The following is a 17,168-nucleotide window of genomic DNA, read 5'->3' as shown; positions in this document are numbered from 1 at the left end:
ATACAGTAAAAAACATAAAAATGTATGTACCTATTGCATACACGTAGTTAGTAGTATCTTCTTGTGTGTGTACGTACGTGAATCGCAATGCCTAAAGTAGTGTTGAGTATTAAAGCCAAAGTTAATGTCATTGAAATTCATAACAAAGAAAAACTAAGTGTATGAGAGTTGGCAAAGAAATGTAAGATCAACAAAACGCAAGCTGCTAGCATTATCAAAAACAAAGATCAAATTTTAAGTTTGTGGGACACTGACGTCAACCCGGAGAGGAAAAGGAGTCTGCTGAAGCCCAAAGGCCTTAATATTGATAAATTGTGCCACGAATGGTTTGTGAAGGATCGAAATAAGAGCATTCCTCTGTCAGGCACACTTATAAGGAGCAAAGCTAAAAAATTGCAGTGAGACTCAATTACGACGATTTTGTTGCATCATCCGGCTGGCTGGAAAGGTTCAAAAATCGTCACAACATAACTTTCCGTACCATTATTTTGAATATTTTGTACACAAAACTTTATTCTTTAATTTATGAACAAAACTTTATAAACCTCCTAACTCAGTCTTATTTGTATGTATGAATATTCTTGTTTTGGAAATAAAACTGCTTAAATATTCATCAATAATACTTTTCTCATAAGCGGACAAATTTGGCAGTCTCTTAGGTATCCGTTTAAGAGAGAGTACACTGTATTCCATTTGTGTGGGAGGTGCCGCGCCCCTTTTTTCCTAATTCCACATTTTCTTGGTGGTGTTAGGGATTGACTTCATATAACTCCTTACTGTATTTCAATGTTCTGGCATGTATACCTTCAGAGTAATGCATTACCAAAAATTCCATTTGTATGGGAGGTGCCACTCCCCTTTTATATATCGAAATTGTTTTTAGCCTAAAAGCTTCGTGTTGATCGATGGAACCTATAGCCAAAATTTTGTGATGATTGAAGTGTGGGAAATACGTTTCCATAGCGACCACACAAAATACACACACAGAATTAGATTTTTATATATGCGAGCCGACCTATGAAAAGGTGGCTTATGACTAAAAAAAGATAATGCAAAAGAAAAACTACTAAGAAACTGAAGAAATTCATTGTTTATATTTAACAGCTGTTTCTTTTTTGAGTCATAAGCCACCTTTTCCTAGACCGGGTCACATATATAGATATAATGAATAAAATGAATTTGAGCTAATTTATCAATTTTCAAGTAATTTTCAACCCGACTGGGACTAGTATACATACCTATTACCCAGTAGGATGCTGCAATTCAAATTGTTCTAGAAGCGAGTTTGCAATGATGCTAGACCACAAAATTTTTTTATTTTTTTTAGATACCCTATAAAAATTCTTTTCAGGATGTAAATACGATATTGTATAATTTGGTTGGTCACCATTTTCAACTGAAAATCTAAAGCATTTCAAAGGAACGCTTGAATGGGGTGGCATTACCTAAAACGGAAGTTTGCAGAAAAAAAGGTATTTTACAGAAACTTTTCTTTTTAAATCGTATATTTATGTTCAACAATGTATGTAGGCATGTACGTTTGAAGCTTTAAATGGATGAGAAATGTTGTGCCGATGTTTCTTTGCCGATTTTCGAACCGACCATTTGTGGCCGAACTTGGCGAAGTCCAAGCAAAAATCCGAAGTTCGATAGTTTTATAGTAATATATATTAGTAGGTAAAGTAAAATTGCAGGTTTTCTCTTTCCCGGTTACCATGTTGTCCGTGCCTAGAAATAGTTAAAGATTTATTGTAAGAAATCTGTTATATAAATTTTTAAGATTTAGATACATATATCGTTAATTTAATGTGAAAATGTGCTAAGTCACTTTTTTTGAAAAATTGTATTTTAATGCAGTTTAAGAACTGAATTCAACATACATCGATCACAAAAAAAAAATATTTTTATTTTTCATTTTTACGTGCTGTGGGCAATGATGTGTAAATGTGCTAAGCCGTAAGTTGTTAAAAAGAATGTGCTAAGTCAACCTGTCAATAATATCAATCTGAATTACTAGTCATTTCCTTGTGCGTGCATTTTATTTATTTATTTAATTCATTCAGTATAAAAGTACATGCTTTGTTGTTGTTGTTGCATTAACGATAAAGACACCCCCCGAAGGCTTTGGGAAGTGTTATCGATGTTGATGGTCCTTTGCCGAATATAGATCCGGTACGTTCCGTTAAAAAAGCACTAATAAAGTACTAGCCCGGCCATCTCGCGAGCGATTTATATGACCACATTAAACCTTATAGGCTATCCCGCCCTCCCAACGCCCTAATTCCATGAGGAACTTGGGGTCACCGGAGCCTCGGCTGTCAATGAAACAGAATTCGCCACGGGTAGGCGAGGTTGGCAATTGCGTTGGAGATGCTATTTATTGCGCTGGCACCCCCTGGAGAGGGTTGCGCTACGCAACCCCTTGGAATTGGATTCACCCAATTGAGACATGCCTTTGGTGTTTGATAAATGTTTTGCGCTGACCATAATCTAGTTCAATTCTTACATGTCGATAACTACATGCTTTCTTACAGACTAGTTAAAAATAGAAAACAATTCAAGCTTAAACTTATATAATCTGTTATTAGCAGGGGCTGAAACTGTTATTCCTTTCATAATATAAGCCCTTGCAAAACTATTAATTTTGGACTTGAAATATATTTGGATCAAGATAAAAATTATTTTCGGATTTTTATTTTTTGGGTCCGATAGAACTAGTTAAACTCGGACTTTTAAAAATAAAAGTCCGGAATTAAAAGTTAAATCCGGACTTTTATTTTTTAAGGCCAAGATAAAAGCCCGCTTGATAACTAAGAAATGGCTTATCCGAAATAAAAAAATGTTCTTAATTCGGATAAGCCGTTTGTTTTTTATCAAGCTGGATTTTTATCTTGGCCTTAAAAAATAAAAGTCCGGATTTAACTTTTATTTCCGGACTTTTATTTTTAAAAGTCCGAGTTAAACTAGTTCTATCGGACTGAAAAAATAAAAATACAGATATTACTTTTATATGTGGACTTTTATCGAAAAAGTTCCAAAAATAAAAAGGATGCATGATTCGACATGATATTGCTATAGGAATACCTGGGAACTTAAACATTTTACCTAGGACAATGTTTTGACCAGGACTTTTTCGATTCCGAAAAAAAAATAATTATTATTTTCCGTCCCTGGTTATTAGAATTAAGAACACTACTGAATCGATTTGCTAGATGTATAGTCCCAGTTATAGGTTCATTCATAGCATAATTCGTTTTATGAGTTATTTCGATAAATAATCTATTATGTCGAAGATCACGCAGTGGAATACTTGGAATTAACAAAGTAGATAAATCAGAGCAATTCGTGCTAAAGTTTATTACATTATAGGCAAGCATGGGTGAGATAAAAGTTCTTCTGTCATGCAAAGCCTGAAGACCAAGCAATTTGGGACTGCTGGTATATGATGGGAGGCCGTCTGGCCAGTGAAGCATACTTAAAGCAATTTTTGTAAAAAAATTTTTGAACTCTCTCAATTTTAGAGTTAGATTCATGGAAATGATTCCATATTATTGAATATTATTCAAGACCACTTCTGTCCAGGGTATATAAAGTGCCTTCAACGTCATAGGGTCCTTAAAGTCACTGGTGTAACGTCTACTGAACCCAACCATTGCAACAAATTTTTAAACAACGATGTCAATGTCACTTGAAAAAGAGAGTTTGGAGGCAAAAATTACACCCAAGTCTTTAATCTCTTGACAACGATTAATAGATTTAGCATTTAGTTTGTAGATAAAGTATGTGGCAGTTGTCTTTTTGGAATAAGACACAACACAACATTTGTTTGACTTTAAAAATAAATTATTGTCTGCGCACCATCCGCCAAAGAGTCCAGATCGGAACCGTTATAAATATGTAGTTTGACAAATAAATAGTATTTTTTGTGAAATATATAGTTTTAGTGTTATATTTCAATCATTAAAGGTGAGGGGTGATGGGGAAACATAATGAGTAAAAAGTGCTAAGTCAGGAGAAAAAATTTTTTTGAGTGCGGAAATTGTGCTAAGTCATAAAATAGCTGCTGAGTTAGCATACATGATTTTTATTTATCTTTTTCAAAGTTCCTACACTCAAAAGTGTTGCAATTAATTTATCCTCATTCACAGTTTTGAAAAAAATAAGGTTATTTCAAAAAGCATTCATTATTTTTCGTCTCCTGTTAAATTCGTAAAAGTTGACTTAGCACATTTTCACATTAAGCTAACGATATGTGATGGCAAATGCAAAACTTTGGTATAATAGTATGTATATGTCATAAAGGGTTTTTGATGGAACTTTTCCGGACCATTCATTATTTGGTTTATCGAACTCTCCGACAAGCAACTACTACAAGCACTGCTACAACAACAACAAGCAAACATGAAACTTTAAAAATATATTCAAAATATTTATGTATACTTTTCTGCAGAACTTTAAATGCAATTTTTACTATGGTAACAATAAATAAATTAAAATAGCTTTTTTGTAAATGTGTACATTCGATAAAGAAAAATTACACATAGTCCAAAAAAGTTCCCCCATCCAAACAAACATTTTGAAACAATCATAAGAAAAATAGTAATTACGAGTGTATGCCATGCTTTTTTGAAAACCTACCAAAAAAAAGGCATACAGAGCCCCAATCGCTGAACCTGCTAGTACGTCCATCGGATGGTGCTGGTAATCGGAAACACGCGTCAACCCAGTGTACCATGCAAACATAAGGAGTAGATATTGAATGAAATGTTTAACCATTTTGCAACGCTGCCAAGTCATACGATTCTGCAAATAGATCTGTTGCATTGCAGCAACAATAAAACCCAAAGGTTGTCAAAATGATATACATAAGGTGTTCCTAAAGTACCAAGCATGTGCTGCAATTCAATTTCAGTCGTATTTAACCTGCAACTTCACTCGAAAGGGAATTTGAAAGAAATTAAAGCACATTCCTGTATATTTATGTAAACGTGGATATGCAGAATGGGGTGGGTTGATAGATTTATTTCTTCGTATTTGATTTTTTACCGGGAAGAAAAATATGACACCTGTGGTTAGCATCAAATGCGAACATTTTAATTTCGGCTAATAGTTAACTGTTTATTTCTTTGTTGTTCTGACTATAAAAAATCTCTCCAGCTGGATGTGAATATGAAACGCTCCTGTACTTGCACCTTCTGGTACTAGTCTGTTGGATCTAACAGTGCTGCATAACGTGAAGCAGAGAAATAGGAATGAACGCTACTTAGTTATTACTAGAGCTGGTATAATCAAGTACAATTTCCATTACCATTACAAATACTCAGAAATTGAAAACACCAATTACCAAGTATAAGTACATTTTATTGGTACATACTTGATATTCAATTTTTAAGAAAAAACTAATTTATAGTTAAATAGCAGGAACAACACTACAAACTTACCTCGCGTTCCACTGAACAGTAATCCAGATATTGCAACAACAAATTGATTCATGTGGATCACATTGCTGAGGCATTTGCATGTTAAATTTCTATCGGGGTCTGAACCACTGTTCATTGGAACTCGAGGTTAGACCTTTTTTTTGTTAAATAGCAGACATGTTATTTTTCAGAATATATAAGTACTTGCCCGATGTACCTCGGAGGAGATTTATGCCGGGCTTCTCTCCCAATTTGCGTCACGCTGCTTTTTAATTTTCCGTGACATGAATCCAGACTTTCGGTCATTGTGAAACAAACTAAGTGTGATATCTTCTGCATAGACGTCAAAATTCCAAAGTGATTGGATCTAATTGACTATCGCTGTCTCATTCTGCATTTCTTTCTATCACCCGCTGAAGATAGCCGGCCCTATGCGCCGCCATATTGAACACCCTGTAAAAACGCTAAAAAGTAGCCATATTGAACATCCTGTCAGGCAGTTGACAGATAAGATATCACACTTAAGGCTCCATTACTGATACTTAGCATAGACTTGACTTGAGAACTGTCACTTACAGTTCTGTTAAATGAACAGTGCATGTTACTGATTACTCAAAACTTCGCAACACTTAACTTGACTTAGAAGTCTGTTGAATTTTGATTTTCTATGTAAGTTCTAAGTAACGTTTACATTTTGAGATGCCATTTGTTTGTTTCCAAGTCATTTTGACATTTTGTTATACTAATTGACATTTATTTAAAAGTAAATTTCAAACCTGATTATGATGCCAGATTGTATGCACTAGGTGGAGTATAATCGTGGCTAAGTTGCCAAGTTTATGCCAAGTCAAGTCTATGCTAAGTATCAGTAATGGAGCCTTTATACTATGTTCAAACAGAAAAATAAATTGAGGCTATTTCGATTTAAATTGAGTGGTGTTCATACAACTCTATTTAGCTTACACAATAGTAATTTGATAGCTGGTTGGCTCATCTCTACAGTAACAACATATCTTTGTTGAGACTGTCAAAATGTGCGTGTTGGTATTAGGTGAATAGAATGGAATGAAAACATAAAACTTTGAAATTTTTGTGTGTTGTAAGAAAATGTGTTCAGTGTTTTGTTTTCATTTTGATTTTGCCATCTTCTTTTGACAGTCCCTACTCCAGTTAAATGAAAGACATAAAATCAGCTGATGAAATGAGCCAACCATATAGTTCAGCCATGCGTAAGTGACGTTTAAATATACTCAATAAACACACTTTACAATGTTGCATTTGCAGGTTGACACAATTTATTACGCAATTTTCTTTAAATTGGCAATTTATTATTACAATTTATTATATGACAAATTGCGTAATAAATTGCCCAAAGAGTATAAATTGCCAATTTGGTGTGTGTTTGAACCTAGTATTAGTTTGATTCACAATGCTTTCGGTGTGTGTGCAAAATTAGAGGAAAAATTTAACTGTTTCAGAAAGGCTGAACCATTATATAGGTTTACAAGTTCGATATGTTTGTTTCCTTCTCTTTCTAACACACTGTGTGACACTGACCGAAACAATGTGGAACGTGGTGGAACGAGCGTTTGACACTGAACGAAGTGTCAAAACTACCGGGGTTGCTGCTATCTGGATCGAGGCTGGGATGTATTTATTAGCGGAAAAAGGAGCGCAATTTAAGATATGGTTTGCTGTAATGGTAAATTTTTTTGGGACAGATTTAGTATGAAATATGTGGTGCATTATATTTGACCTATTGAAAATTTTACAAAAGTCGAGGAATAGGATATGCAAAGACGCGTAGTTATATCAACGTTAAGAATCCAAACACGGAAGTAAAGTTTTTCCATCCGTTCAAAAGTTATCCGCGAAAAATAGAACTAAAGCTACTCCACACACTACTAAACAGCAGGTACTACACTATTATGTACCAAAGTAGTACAACGCTGCCGAATAGCCTCCACAAAAAGGAGATAGAACAAGCATTATGGTCAGGTGAACGCAGCTGATACATATCTTACTTGTAGACCTTTACAATGGGCTGAACATAGGCACAAACTGAGGAAATATAATAGAAACCCAGAACTTCATGATCAGCCGCTGAGTAGCGGGACATTCGCGACAAGTACCTTTTTATAGGTCAAGAGACCCTATGAAAAATGTGAAAAAGTTTGTCCCAAAACTCTTTCTTTCACATTAGGTTGTATTTGTGTAATAGGAAGTGTATTCAGAGACTCTAGGTACCACAAACGGTCGCGTTGGGATGATCGCGATGTTGTGAAATTTACCGGTTTAAATTCTCAATAGCTATTTAATGTGTAACTATAAAGCGGCAAAAAATAGGGTTTTAATTCAATAAAAAAAATTTATTTTTAAACGAAGAAAACAAATTGTGCCTACCCTAGTGAGGGATCGTTGGCGTGAGGGCTTAGCGCTCGACTATAAGGCGGAGCGGTTTAAGGCTGGCATCTACGCCGTTTTGACTCATAGGAGAACGGTGGAATGTCGGTGGCCAAGAACTGCCAACCCCCTAGTGCAGGGTGTTCTGCGGACCGTGCCTATTGGACGATTTTCAGCCAGGGGATATATTCGACTGTATTCGAACGGAGCCTTCCCAATACCGGGCCACCTCGGGAAGTATTGATGGCCTTATCATAGTGCGGGGCGCTGCTGTGGCGGACGTTTCTTTCCCCGTATTTAATACTGGACCGTTAGCCCGCCTTGTCAGGCAGGTGGTCGTACGACCAAGATGAACAACTCAATATCTTTTTTTAATAACGACGATGATAAGGGGAGGACTGAGTCGCAAGCCAAGGACGAAAAAAAACTTATTAAGCGATGCATCGGACTCGGAGAGCGAGAGTTGTGCTGATACAATGAACTCCGTGTTGCAAAAGCATACAAATGAAAACGGAGTAGTAGAGTTTCCGGTGTGTCGCAATACCGTGTAACACTAAGAATTGTTCAACTGTTGGGAGCAGTGGTCGACTCAACGTATGTAGCGACCGAGCGCTTGGAAAGGGCTCATGAGGCGGTAGAAGTAGGTCGAAGGCAGCTCAACAGGTTTGCTGCGAGAAACCCTCGGTACTACAACCGGAACGAGGAAGAAGAAGCGTCGAATGGCAGAATGAAGAGGCAAAGTTCGACGGAAGGCGACAAGCCTGCTTCAAGAGGCAGAAAGGATTCAGTAACAGAGCCGCAAGGCAGGGCAGCCGCATAGACAAGGAAGTAGGCCTAAAGCTGAAGGACAGATGGGCCCCAAAACGAGGTAGCAACTACCTCGAAAGCTGCAAGTCAGAGGGAGGACGTGAAAAGTGGCCAAGTGCCAACCACGGAAGTAGGAGATAAGCCAAAGGGAGATAACGCTAAGACTCCGGCTTTCTCGGAGGTGCTAAAGTGGTTGATCGTAGCAATGCTTTAGGACAGATGACTACTGTAAGGCAGATATCTGTAGAAGGGGAGCTTATTAGCTTAATGCTTAAGATGATGCGGGAACAACCAAGTAAACTCTTTCCAACCATTGATCCTGGGGGGTGGTATAATGGTGTGAAGAGGATAGCGCGCGATAACATCGCGCACTTGCGGTTACTAGAGGAAGTGGTTCCAAACCTCCAAAAGCAAGGTACGAACGCGCGGGTTGAGGTGGTGGATAAAGAGCAAATACCCACGGTACCAAAAGTTAAATTATGGATACCATGCGTGATGAAGTCGGAGGATGCGCTGTGACTTCTATATAATCAGGAAGGTACTTACTGTATCTCGGCCTACGGAGGAAGGCCAGTTCTACATCTTCCAAATAAACATGTAGGCGGAGAATATATTGTACACGCAGCTTGGCAAAATGTCTTGGGGTACAGGCAAAATTTACACGCGGCTCAGGAAAATAAGTCCCGAGCATTAAAATCCTAACACGCTAGAAGTGAAAGGTGGAGGGCACGGACGTCACCAAGAAAGTGTTATAAGAGGACCAACAGCTAAATGGTGCTACGAGTCGCACAGAGGATAACCCAGAAAAGCATTTACGACCCCGGAAAAGAAGTCCCGAGGATAACATTCGTAATTTGAACCAAAAGAGAAAGAGGAGGACGAAAACGTCACTAAGACGCTGCTGGAGGGGGACAAACAGCCCAATCGTGCCGCGAATCTTACAAGTAAATCTCCAGCACAGTCAAGTGGCGTCCAGCGAACTCCTCCTAACCCTTAAGGAGGGTTCGTTTGACGTGGAGTTGATCCAGGAGCAGTGGAAGGAAAGGTCTCTGGACTCAGCGTGCGCGAATTTGGCGTTTACTACGCGCAAATGAAAGGAAGGGTGCGAGCTGCGAACTGCCTGGTTACACTACTGAGGACCTCGCAGTGGTGGCCGTTGAGCAGAAGAATAAGCAGACATTTATCCTGGCATCCTGATAGGTGGCCCATACTACGGAGGTTCCACCGATGGGATGCAAGGGGGTACTACAGGACGAAGGGCGGAAAGGGCGTTTGGTCATAGGCGCGAAGGCAAATGCGCACCACAATGCGTGAAGAAGAGGAGCTACGAATGAGAACCGCGAATCTCTCTTTTGTTACATCCTGCAAACCAATTTGCAGATAGCCAACAGGGGGAATGTCCCTACATACATTGGTCCAACATCCAGCAATGTTCTTGATATTAACTTGAGCTCTGAACGTGATATATCAATGTATGAAATGGTTCTGGCTAGACCATCCTTTTCCGACCATGCATACATCAGCTTGAGCATCCCCCTTAAGACGGTAGAAACCCTAGGTCAAAGAACTGTACGAAATTCCAGCAACAAAACTGGGACAACCCAAAGAGACTGCCAATGTGGAGGAACTGGAGGAGTCCAATGATTTCCTAACAAAGATGCGTATGACTGCGTATAACAGGCTTGTCCTCTAAGAAGATTCAGAGGAAAAACAAAGCAGCTACGGTGGAGCAATGAGCTGGGTTTTCTAAGAGGACAGGTAAAAGAAATGTTTACGCTAGCAAAGTCCGCGGAAAGCGAAGCGCGTCGGGAAAAGTACAGGGATCTGTTGAGCATCTACAAGTGTGAAAAGTCCAGGGCGAAGATATTTTCATGGAAAATTTTCTGTGCGGACATATGCTCCATCTATACTGTACTGTTGAAAAAAGTCGTACCAAGGGGAAACGTAGTCCAGGGACTAATAAAGAAAGAGAACGGAGAATGGTCACGTAATAGTTAGGAATCCGTTGAGGTGCTTCTCGATAATAAAACTTACGGCTTACACAGCTGACGTTGCAATTGTCATAAGTGGAAAGTGCCTTCCAACGATTAGCTCTTTGATGGATCGGGCGCTTCGGGATATGCATACCTGGGCATCTAATGTCGGGTTGAAAGCCAACGCGGAGAAGACAGATATGGTCTTGTTTACAAAGAGGTACAAGGTCCCAAATTGGACCAGGCCTAAGTTAGGAGTGGTGACCCTACAGGAGAAACCTTGCAGTTAGCTGCCATGGAAGCTCAACGTGGGGAAGAGGGTGAACAAGGCCTCAACGGCACTTTATGCATGTCAAAAAATGCTGGCGTGTACGTGGAGCTTATCGCCCTCTCTTTCTCATTGGGTTTTTACAGCGATTGTAAGCCCTATTCTATACTATGGAGTTCTTTTTTGGTGGAAAGCCACACAAAAAACAACCTACCTCAAACTAGTAAGGAAGGCCGTGTTCGGGTGTAACCGAACATTACATACTCAGCTGAGAGCTTTGGAGACAAAATTGTCTTTTTCATGGATACATAAAAATGGTAATACTAAAAAGTGGAGCAACTTGCCTTTGCTATCTTTCTCCAAGTTTTCTCAGTTCGTTTTATTTTAATATTTTTTTTCTAATATGAAAATTTGGTAAAATTTGAACGCATTTCTTTATCATCTTCTTTTAAATCACCCCTGAAATATTTTCGAAGCGCTCTTAATTATGAGTGCGATAAGAGCCCGAAATTTTAGACCAAGGGTGACGTTTTTGGAACGATTTTCCTTCTTCCTTTGTCAAATAAGGGAAAATCACCATGTAGGAAAATGAACCTAGGGTAACCCTGGAATGCGTTTGTATGACATGGGTATAAAATGAAAGGTATTAAAGAGTATTTTAAAAGGGAGTGGCCCTTAGTTCCATAGGTGGATGCCTTTTCGAGATATCGCCATAAAGGTGGACCAGGTGTGACTCTAGAATTTGTTTGTACGATATGGGTTTCAAATTAAAGGTATTAATGAGGGTTTTAAAAGGGAGTGTCCCTTAGTTGTATATGTGAAGGCGTTTTCTAGATATCGACCAAAATGTGGACCAGGGTGACCTAGAACATCATCTATCGGGTACCGCTAATTTATTCATATATGTAATACCACGAGCAGTATTCCTGCCATAACTCCAAGGGCTTTTGATTTCGCCCTGCAGAACTTTCTCATTTTCTTCTACTTAATATGGGCGTTGCTTCGACCGATTTCGCCCATTTTCATAGAAAACCGTTATCGTCATAGAAGCTATGCCCTTACCAAATTTCACAAGGATTGGTAAATTTTTGTTCGACTTATGGCGTTAAAAGTTATCTAGACAAATTAAATAAAAAAGGGCCGAGCCACGCCCATTGAATAGCATAACAAGCATCGATCAGAACGGACGTGTTATGTGTTGCTCTGTGCTTTTGCTAAAATTTAGTGGTAAATGCAAAGATATATCTCATAAATTGCTGTTAAACAAACTAAAAAGTCAATTATTGAAATTGGATATTTAAACTTATAAATTATTGAGACAGTGACTCTTAAAATAAAAAAAATAAAAATAAATAAAATTTTAATGATGCCTCAGCTAGAGTGTAAAGATTGCACAGCAAAAAAAGTGGAAGATATGCTAACATGCAGTGGGGGCTGTGATAATGTTTTTTGTGTGAAGTGTAGCAATTTAAAAATAGCAGAATTAAAATTTCTAAATGAAAATTTAAATATAAAATGGTATTGTAACCAGTGTAGCTTATCAAACATAAATACAAAATTTATTGAAATAAAACATTCTATTGAAAAAAGTGAATCAAAAAATTAAAAAAGATCAGATGTTAAAGAAATAGTGGAGGATGCAATAACGAATAAAATGCAAAAAATGAAAAATGACTTTACAGTAATGCAGTAATAGAACAAATATTTAGTGAAAGATGCAAAATATTGAAACAGGAGCTCATAAGTGAGATACATAAGAGTCTAAACAGCAGCTGCGATAAATTAAGTGAAATGCGGGCTGAAAAGAAACAAATAAATGCAAAATCATCATATGCAGAAATGGCAAAAAGAAACGCAAACAAAATAGTTATTAAACCTATAAACAACAAAAATACAAAAGAAACTAAGAAAGCACTAAAAAAAGTAATCGAACCAACCGAAGGTCTTATCACGACTGTTACTAATATAAATAAAGGTGCGATAATAGTTGAGTGCAAAAACAGTGAAGCAGTAGAAGAAGTACAAAAGAAAGTAAACAAAGAAATTGGTCAAGAATATGCTACGGAAAAATTGAGAGAAACGAAAAAGCGGAGAGCGTTAAAAATAGTGGGGCTCTCAACAAAATTAAATGATGAGAGAATTATTGAGTGTGTAAAAAAACAGAACGATATTGAAGATAATAAAGAGTTAAAAATTATTAAGGTTTATGAAGATCGCAATAAAAGAGAAGAAAGCTATAATATTATTATAGAAACAGATTGTGAAACGTATGAGCATCTAATTGAGAAGAAGAGAATAAAAGTTGAATGGGATAGTTGTAGAGTTTTTGAACATATAAATGTACCTAGATGTTTTAAATGTCTAGGTTTCCAACATAAAGCTAGTGATTGTGCATTTAAACAAGCATGTAGCAAATGTGGTGAACAGCATGATGTTAAAGAGTGTAACTCAAACATCATAAGATGTGTTAACTGCTTTGACTTGGTGAGAAGAAAAGTTATAGATGTTGAAGTGGATCACTATGCCTATAGTACTAAGTGCCCTGCATATATACGCTATCTGCAGAGCAAAAAAGCGAAGAAATAGCAACCAAATAAAAACTTTGAATTTAAATGTATCTATTTAAATATATGTAGTATTATTTCTAACAAAAATGAACTAGAAAATCTTATTGTGGAGCAGAAACCTGCGTTACTATTGTGCTCGGAAACATGTGCCACGGGTGATATTAGAGAAGCAGAGTTACATATTAATGCCTATACGGTAATTAGATGTGACTCACATAGCAGACACACAGGAGGTGTCTTAATATTTGCTCACAACTCTGTGAAATACAACGTTATATATAATAACAGCATTAATAATAACATTTGGTGCATCGTAATAAAACTAAAAGAGTGCGATAAAAAATGGCAAATAGGGGTTCTATATCACTCACCTTATACGAGTGATTCTGACTTCTTAAATTATCTAAATGAAATATTGTTGGAAAAAGTTGAGTTAAGTGTGAATTGCTTCGTGGTTGGAGACTATAACATTAACGTTAATAATGCCAACAACACCTATAGCAAGAAATTAACAGATATGTTTAATGATTTGGCAATGAGCCAAAAAATACTCTTCAACACACGTATCACAGATACAACTGAAACAAAAATCGACCTTCTATACTCAAATTCGAATGATGTTATTTGTCAAAACATGGACAAGTATAAAATATCAGATCATGAAACGATAGAAATAAAAATTAATACATCAGCACCATATACAATGAGAACAACAAAAACAATTACCTCATGGGAGCTTTATAATAAAGAAAATCTACTTAACTTGTTGCGCGCATGCAGTTTTGTGATAAATGATTCAACCAGTATAGAATCCCAATTAGACATAGTAAACAATGCAATTCTACAATGTATGACAGGATTAACATTTGAAAAAGTAGTGAAAGTAAGACTTATGAATAAGTGGTATGATCATGAGCTTACACAATTAAATAAACTTAAATATAATCTTTTAAATGAGTCTAGGAAAACAGGAAATTGGGACGATTATAAAGAAATAAACAAAAGATACAAAAAACTTATCAAAAAGAAAAAGGCGAAATATATGGAAAACAAAATCTTAATTAGTAAAAATAATAGCAAAGAAATGTGGAAAAATCTAAAGCAAACCATAAACCTGAAAAAAGATCATCAAGAAATAAACAAAATTCAAATATTAGATAAGCAAATCGAAGAAAAGATCGAAATTGCGAATGAGCTCAATAACTTTTTCGTAAACAGTGTTTTAGAAATAAACCAAAGTATCGAACATTTTGATTTAAATTTAACCGTATCTGATAGCAGTTCGACATTCAAATTTAATAAAGTTGTAGCAGATGACATTGTCAAAATAGTTCGGCTATTCAAGAACAAAATTGGTGGCAAAAATCTTTTATCAGAAGGAGTTTTAAAAGATTCAATAGAGTATACAGCTTATTTTTATGCAAAAATTATAAATGAAAGTATGGAAACAGGCATTGTACCACAAAGATGGAAAACGTCGACAATTATACCAGTAAAAAAAATAAAAAATACGTATAAACCTGAGGAAATGCGACCTATAAATACACTACCATGTGACGAAAAAATTATGGAAACAGTTATAAAAAATAAGTTAGAAAATTACTTGGAAGACAATAAATTAATAATAAGTGAACAATCGGGATTCAGAAGAAAACACTCATGTGAAACGGCACTGAATATAGTGATCTCTAACTGGAAGGAAGATCTAAATAACAAAAAAGACACTGTTTGCGTTTTCCTGGATCTGAAAAGGGCATTCGAAACAGTGGACCGAGACATTTTGCTCCAGAAAATGAAAGTCATGGGAATTCAGGGTATAGAATTAAAGTGGTTCCAAAATTACTTGACTGGCAGAAAACAAAAAGCCATAATCGGTGATGAAGTATCGAACGAAATTTCGGTCCCATTAGGGTTACCGCAAGGTTCTGTATTGGCTCCTTTATTATTTTTGATTTATATTAATGATATTGTTAAAGCTGTAAAGTACTGTAACATAAAACTGTTTGCGGATGATGCTCTGCTTAGAATAAGTGAAAGTAGTTTAACAACTGCATTGACAAAAATGCAGTGTGACTTAGATAGTTTATATAAATGGCTATGTGGTAACAGACTTAAACTTAACGTGAGTAAAACAAAATATATGGTTATTAGCCGAAAAATCGAAAGCGAAGTTGCGAGTATTCAGCTCAGGGTGAAAGATGAAATGTTAGAGCAAATAAAATCAATAAAATATCTTGGAATTGTAATTGACAACAAACTCAAATTTGATGAACATATTCGATACACTGTAGGAAAGATAGCTAAACAAGTCGGTTTTATGCAAAGAACCTGTAAATTTATAAATAGAGAGTTTAAGGATATTGTATACAAAACATTGATTGAATCTAATTTTAAATATTGCCCATCAGTCTTATTCATTATACCAGATACAAAAATAGATAGACTTCAGATATTGCAAAATAGGTGTATGAGATTTGTGTTACGGGAAAAGTCAGATGCGTCGATAAGCGACATGCTAATAAAACTAAAATGGCTAAGTGTCAAACAAATTATTTTTTATTATACTATGAAAATGATCTTCAATATACGAAAGGGAAATGTACCTGAATACTTAAAAAATAATGTTGTATATATAAACGAAACCCATAATTTTAATACCCGTAGAAAAAATGATTTTAAACTGCCACTCTATAGAACTGAAGTGGACAAACAAAACCTTTTCCATAAAGGATTTAAAAACTTTAATGAATTGCCTAATGAAATAAAAAATTGTGAAGAAATTTATGTATTTAAAAGCAGGCTATATGAACATTGTAAAACCTTACCTATAAGATAAGTTCTACAATGTGATTTAATAAATATTGTTGAAACTAGGCTTACGCTGTAATAAATAAATAAATAAAATAAATAAAATAAAATAAATAAAATAAATTTTGAAATTTTCTTTTATTTTTGTATTTTGTTGCACCATATCATTACTAGATTTAAATGTTGACATAATTTACTAATATGTGACCCGGTCTATGAAAAGGTGGCTTATGGCTCAAAAAAAAACAGCTGTTAACAGCAATTTCTATTTTGAGTCATAAGCCACCTTTTCATATACTGTAAAAATATTCAATTTTTTGTTCAAATTTTACTTAAAAATTTTTTTTTTTTAAAGTGGGCGTGTTCGTCATCCGATTTAGCTAATTTTTATTTGAACACATATAGTAATAGGAGTAACGTTCCTGCCAAATTTCATCATGATATCTTCAACGACTGCCAAATTACAGCTTGGAAAACTTTTAAATTACCTTCTTTTAAAACTGGGCGGTGCCACGCCCATTGTCCAAAATTTTACTAATATTATATTCTGCGCCATAAGGGCAACCCACTTACCAAGTGTCATCGCTTTATCCGTCTTTCGAAGTGAATTATCACACTTTTTCGGGTTTTCGAAATTTTCGATATCGAAAATGTGGGCGTGGTTATAATCCGATTTCGTTCATTTTAAATAGCGATCTGAGATGAGTGCCCAGGAACTTACACATCAAATTTCATTAAGATACCTCAAAATGTACTCAAGTTATCGTGTTCACGGACAGACGGGCGGACGGACGGACAGACATGGCTAAATGAATTTCTTTTTTCGCCAAGATCATTTTAATATATAGAAGTCTATATCTATCTCGATTAGTTTATGCCGTTACGGGGTACCATTATGCGAACAAAATTAATATACTCTGTG

At 36.1% G+C, this 17,168-nt stretch overlaps 1 protein-coding gene across 12 annotated transcripts in view; it reads right to left on the bottom strand.

Annotated features, from left to right (window-relative positions):
* Positions 1 to 1,513: 1,513 nt before the first annotated feature.
* LOC137244465 (putative phosphatidate phosphatase) overlaps positions 1,514 to 17,168 on the bottom strand; it is a 61,098-nt gene continuing 45,443 nt past the window's right edge. For 9 of the 12 annotated variants that reach the window (XM_067773474.1, XM_067773473.1, XM_067773475.1 and 6 more), the window contains exons 6-7: positions 4,639 to 4,815; positions 1,514 to 1,728 (exon numbers count right to left, since the gene is read on the bottom strand). In XM_067773474.1, coding sequence (XP_067629575.1) covers positions 1,711 to 1,728; positions 4,639 to 4,815 — 195 coding nt within the window. In that variant the 3' untranslated portion in view covers positions 1,514 to 1,710. Of the gene's footprint in view, positions 1,729 to 4,638; positions 4,816 to 5,637; positions 5,874 to 17,168 lie in introns of those variants that run through there. The other 3 variants (XM_067773482.1, XR_010951019.1, XM_067773484.1) reach the window with 3 other exon arrangements.

This window comes from Eurosta solidaginis, chromosome 3, assembly GCF_040869045.1.
Source record: "Eurosta solidaginis isolate ZX-2024a chromosome 3, ASM4086904v1, whole genome shotgun sequence".
Classification (NCBI taxonomy): Eukaryota; Metazoa; Arthropoda; class Insecta; order Diptera; family Tephritidae; genus Eurosta; species Eurosta solidaginis.
The sequence above is the reverse complement of the archived record's forward strand: the minus strand, read 5'-3'. Positions and strand labels throughout refer to the sequence as shown.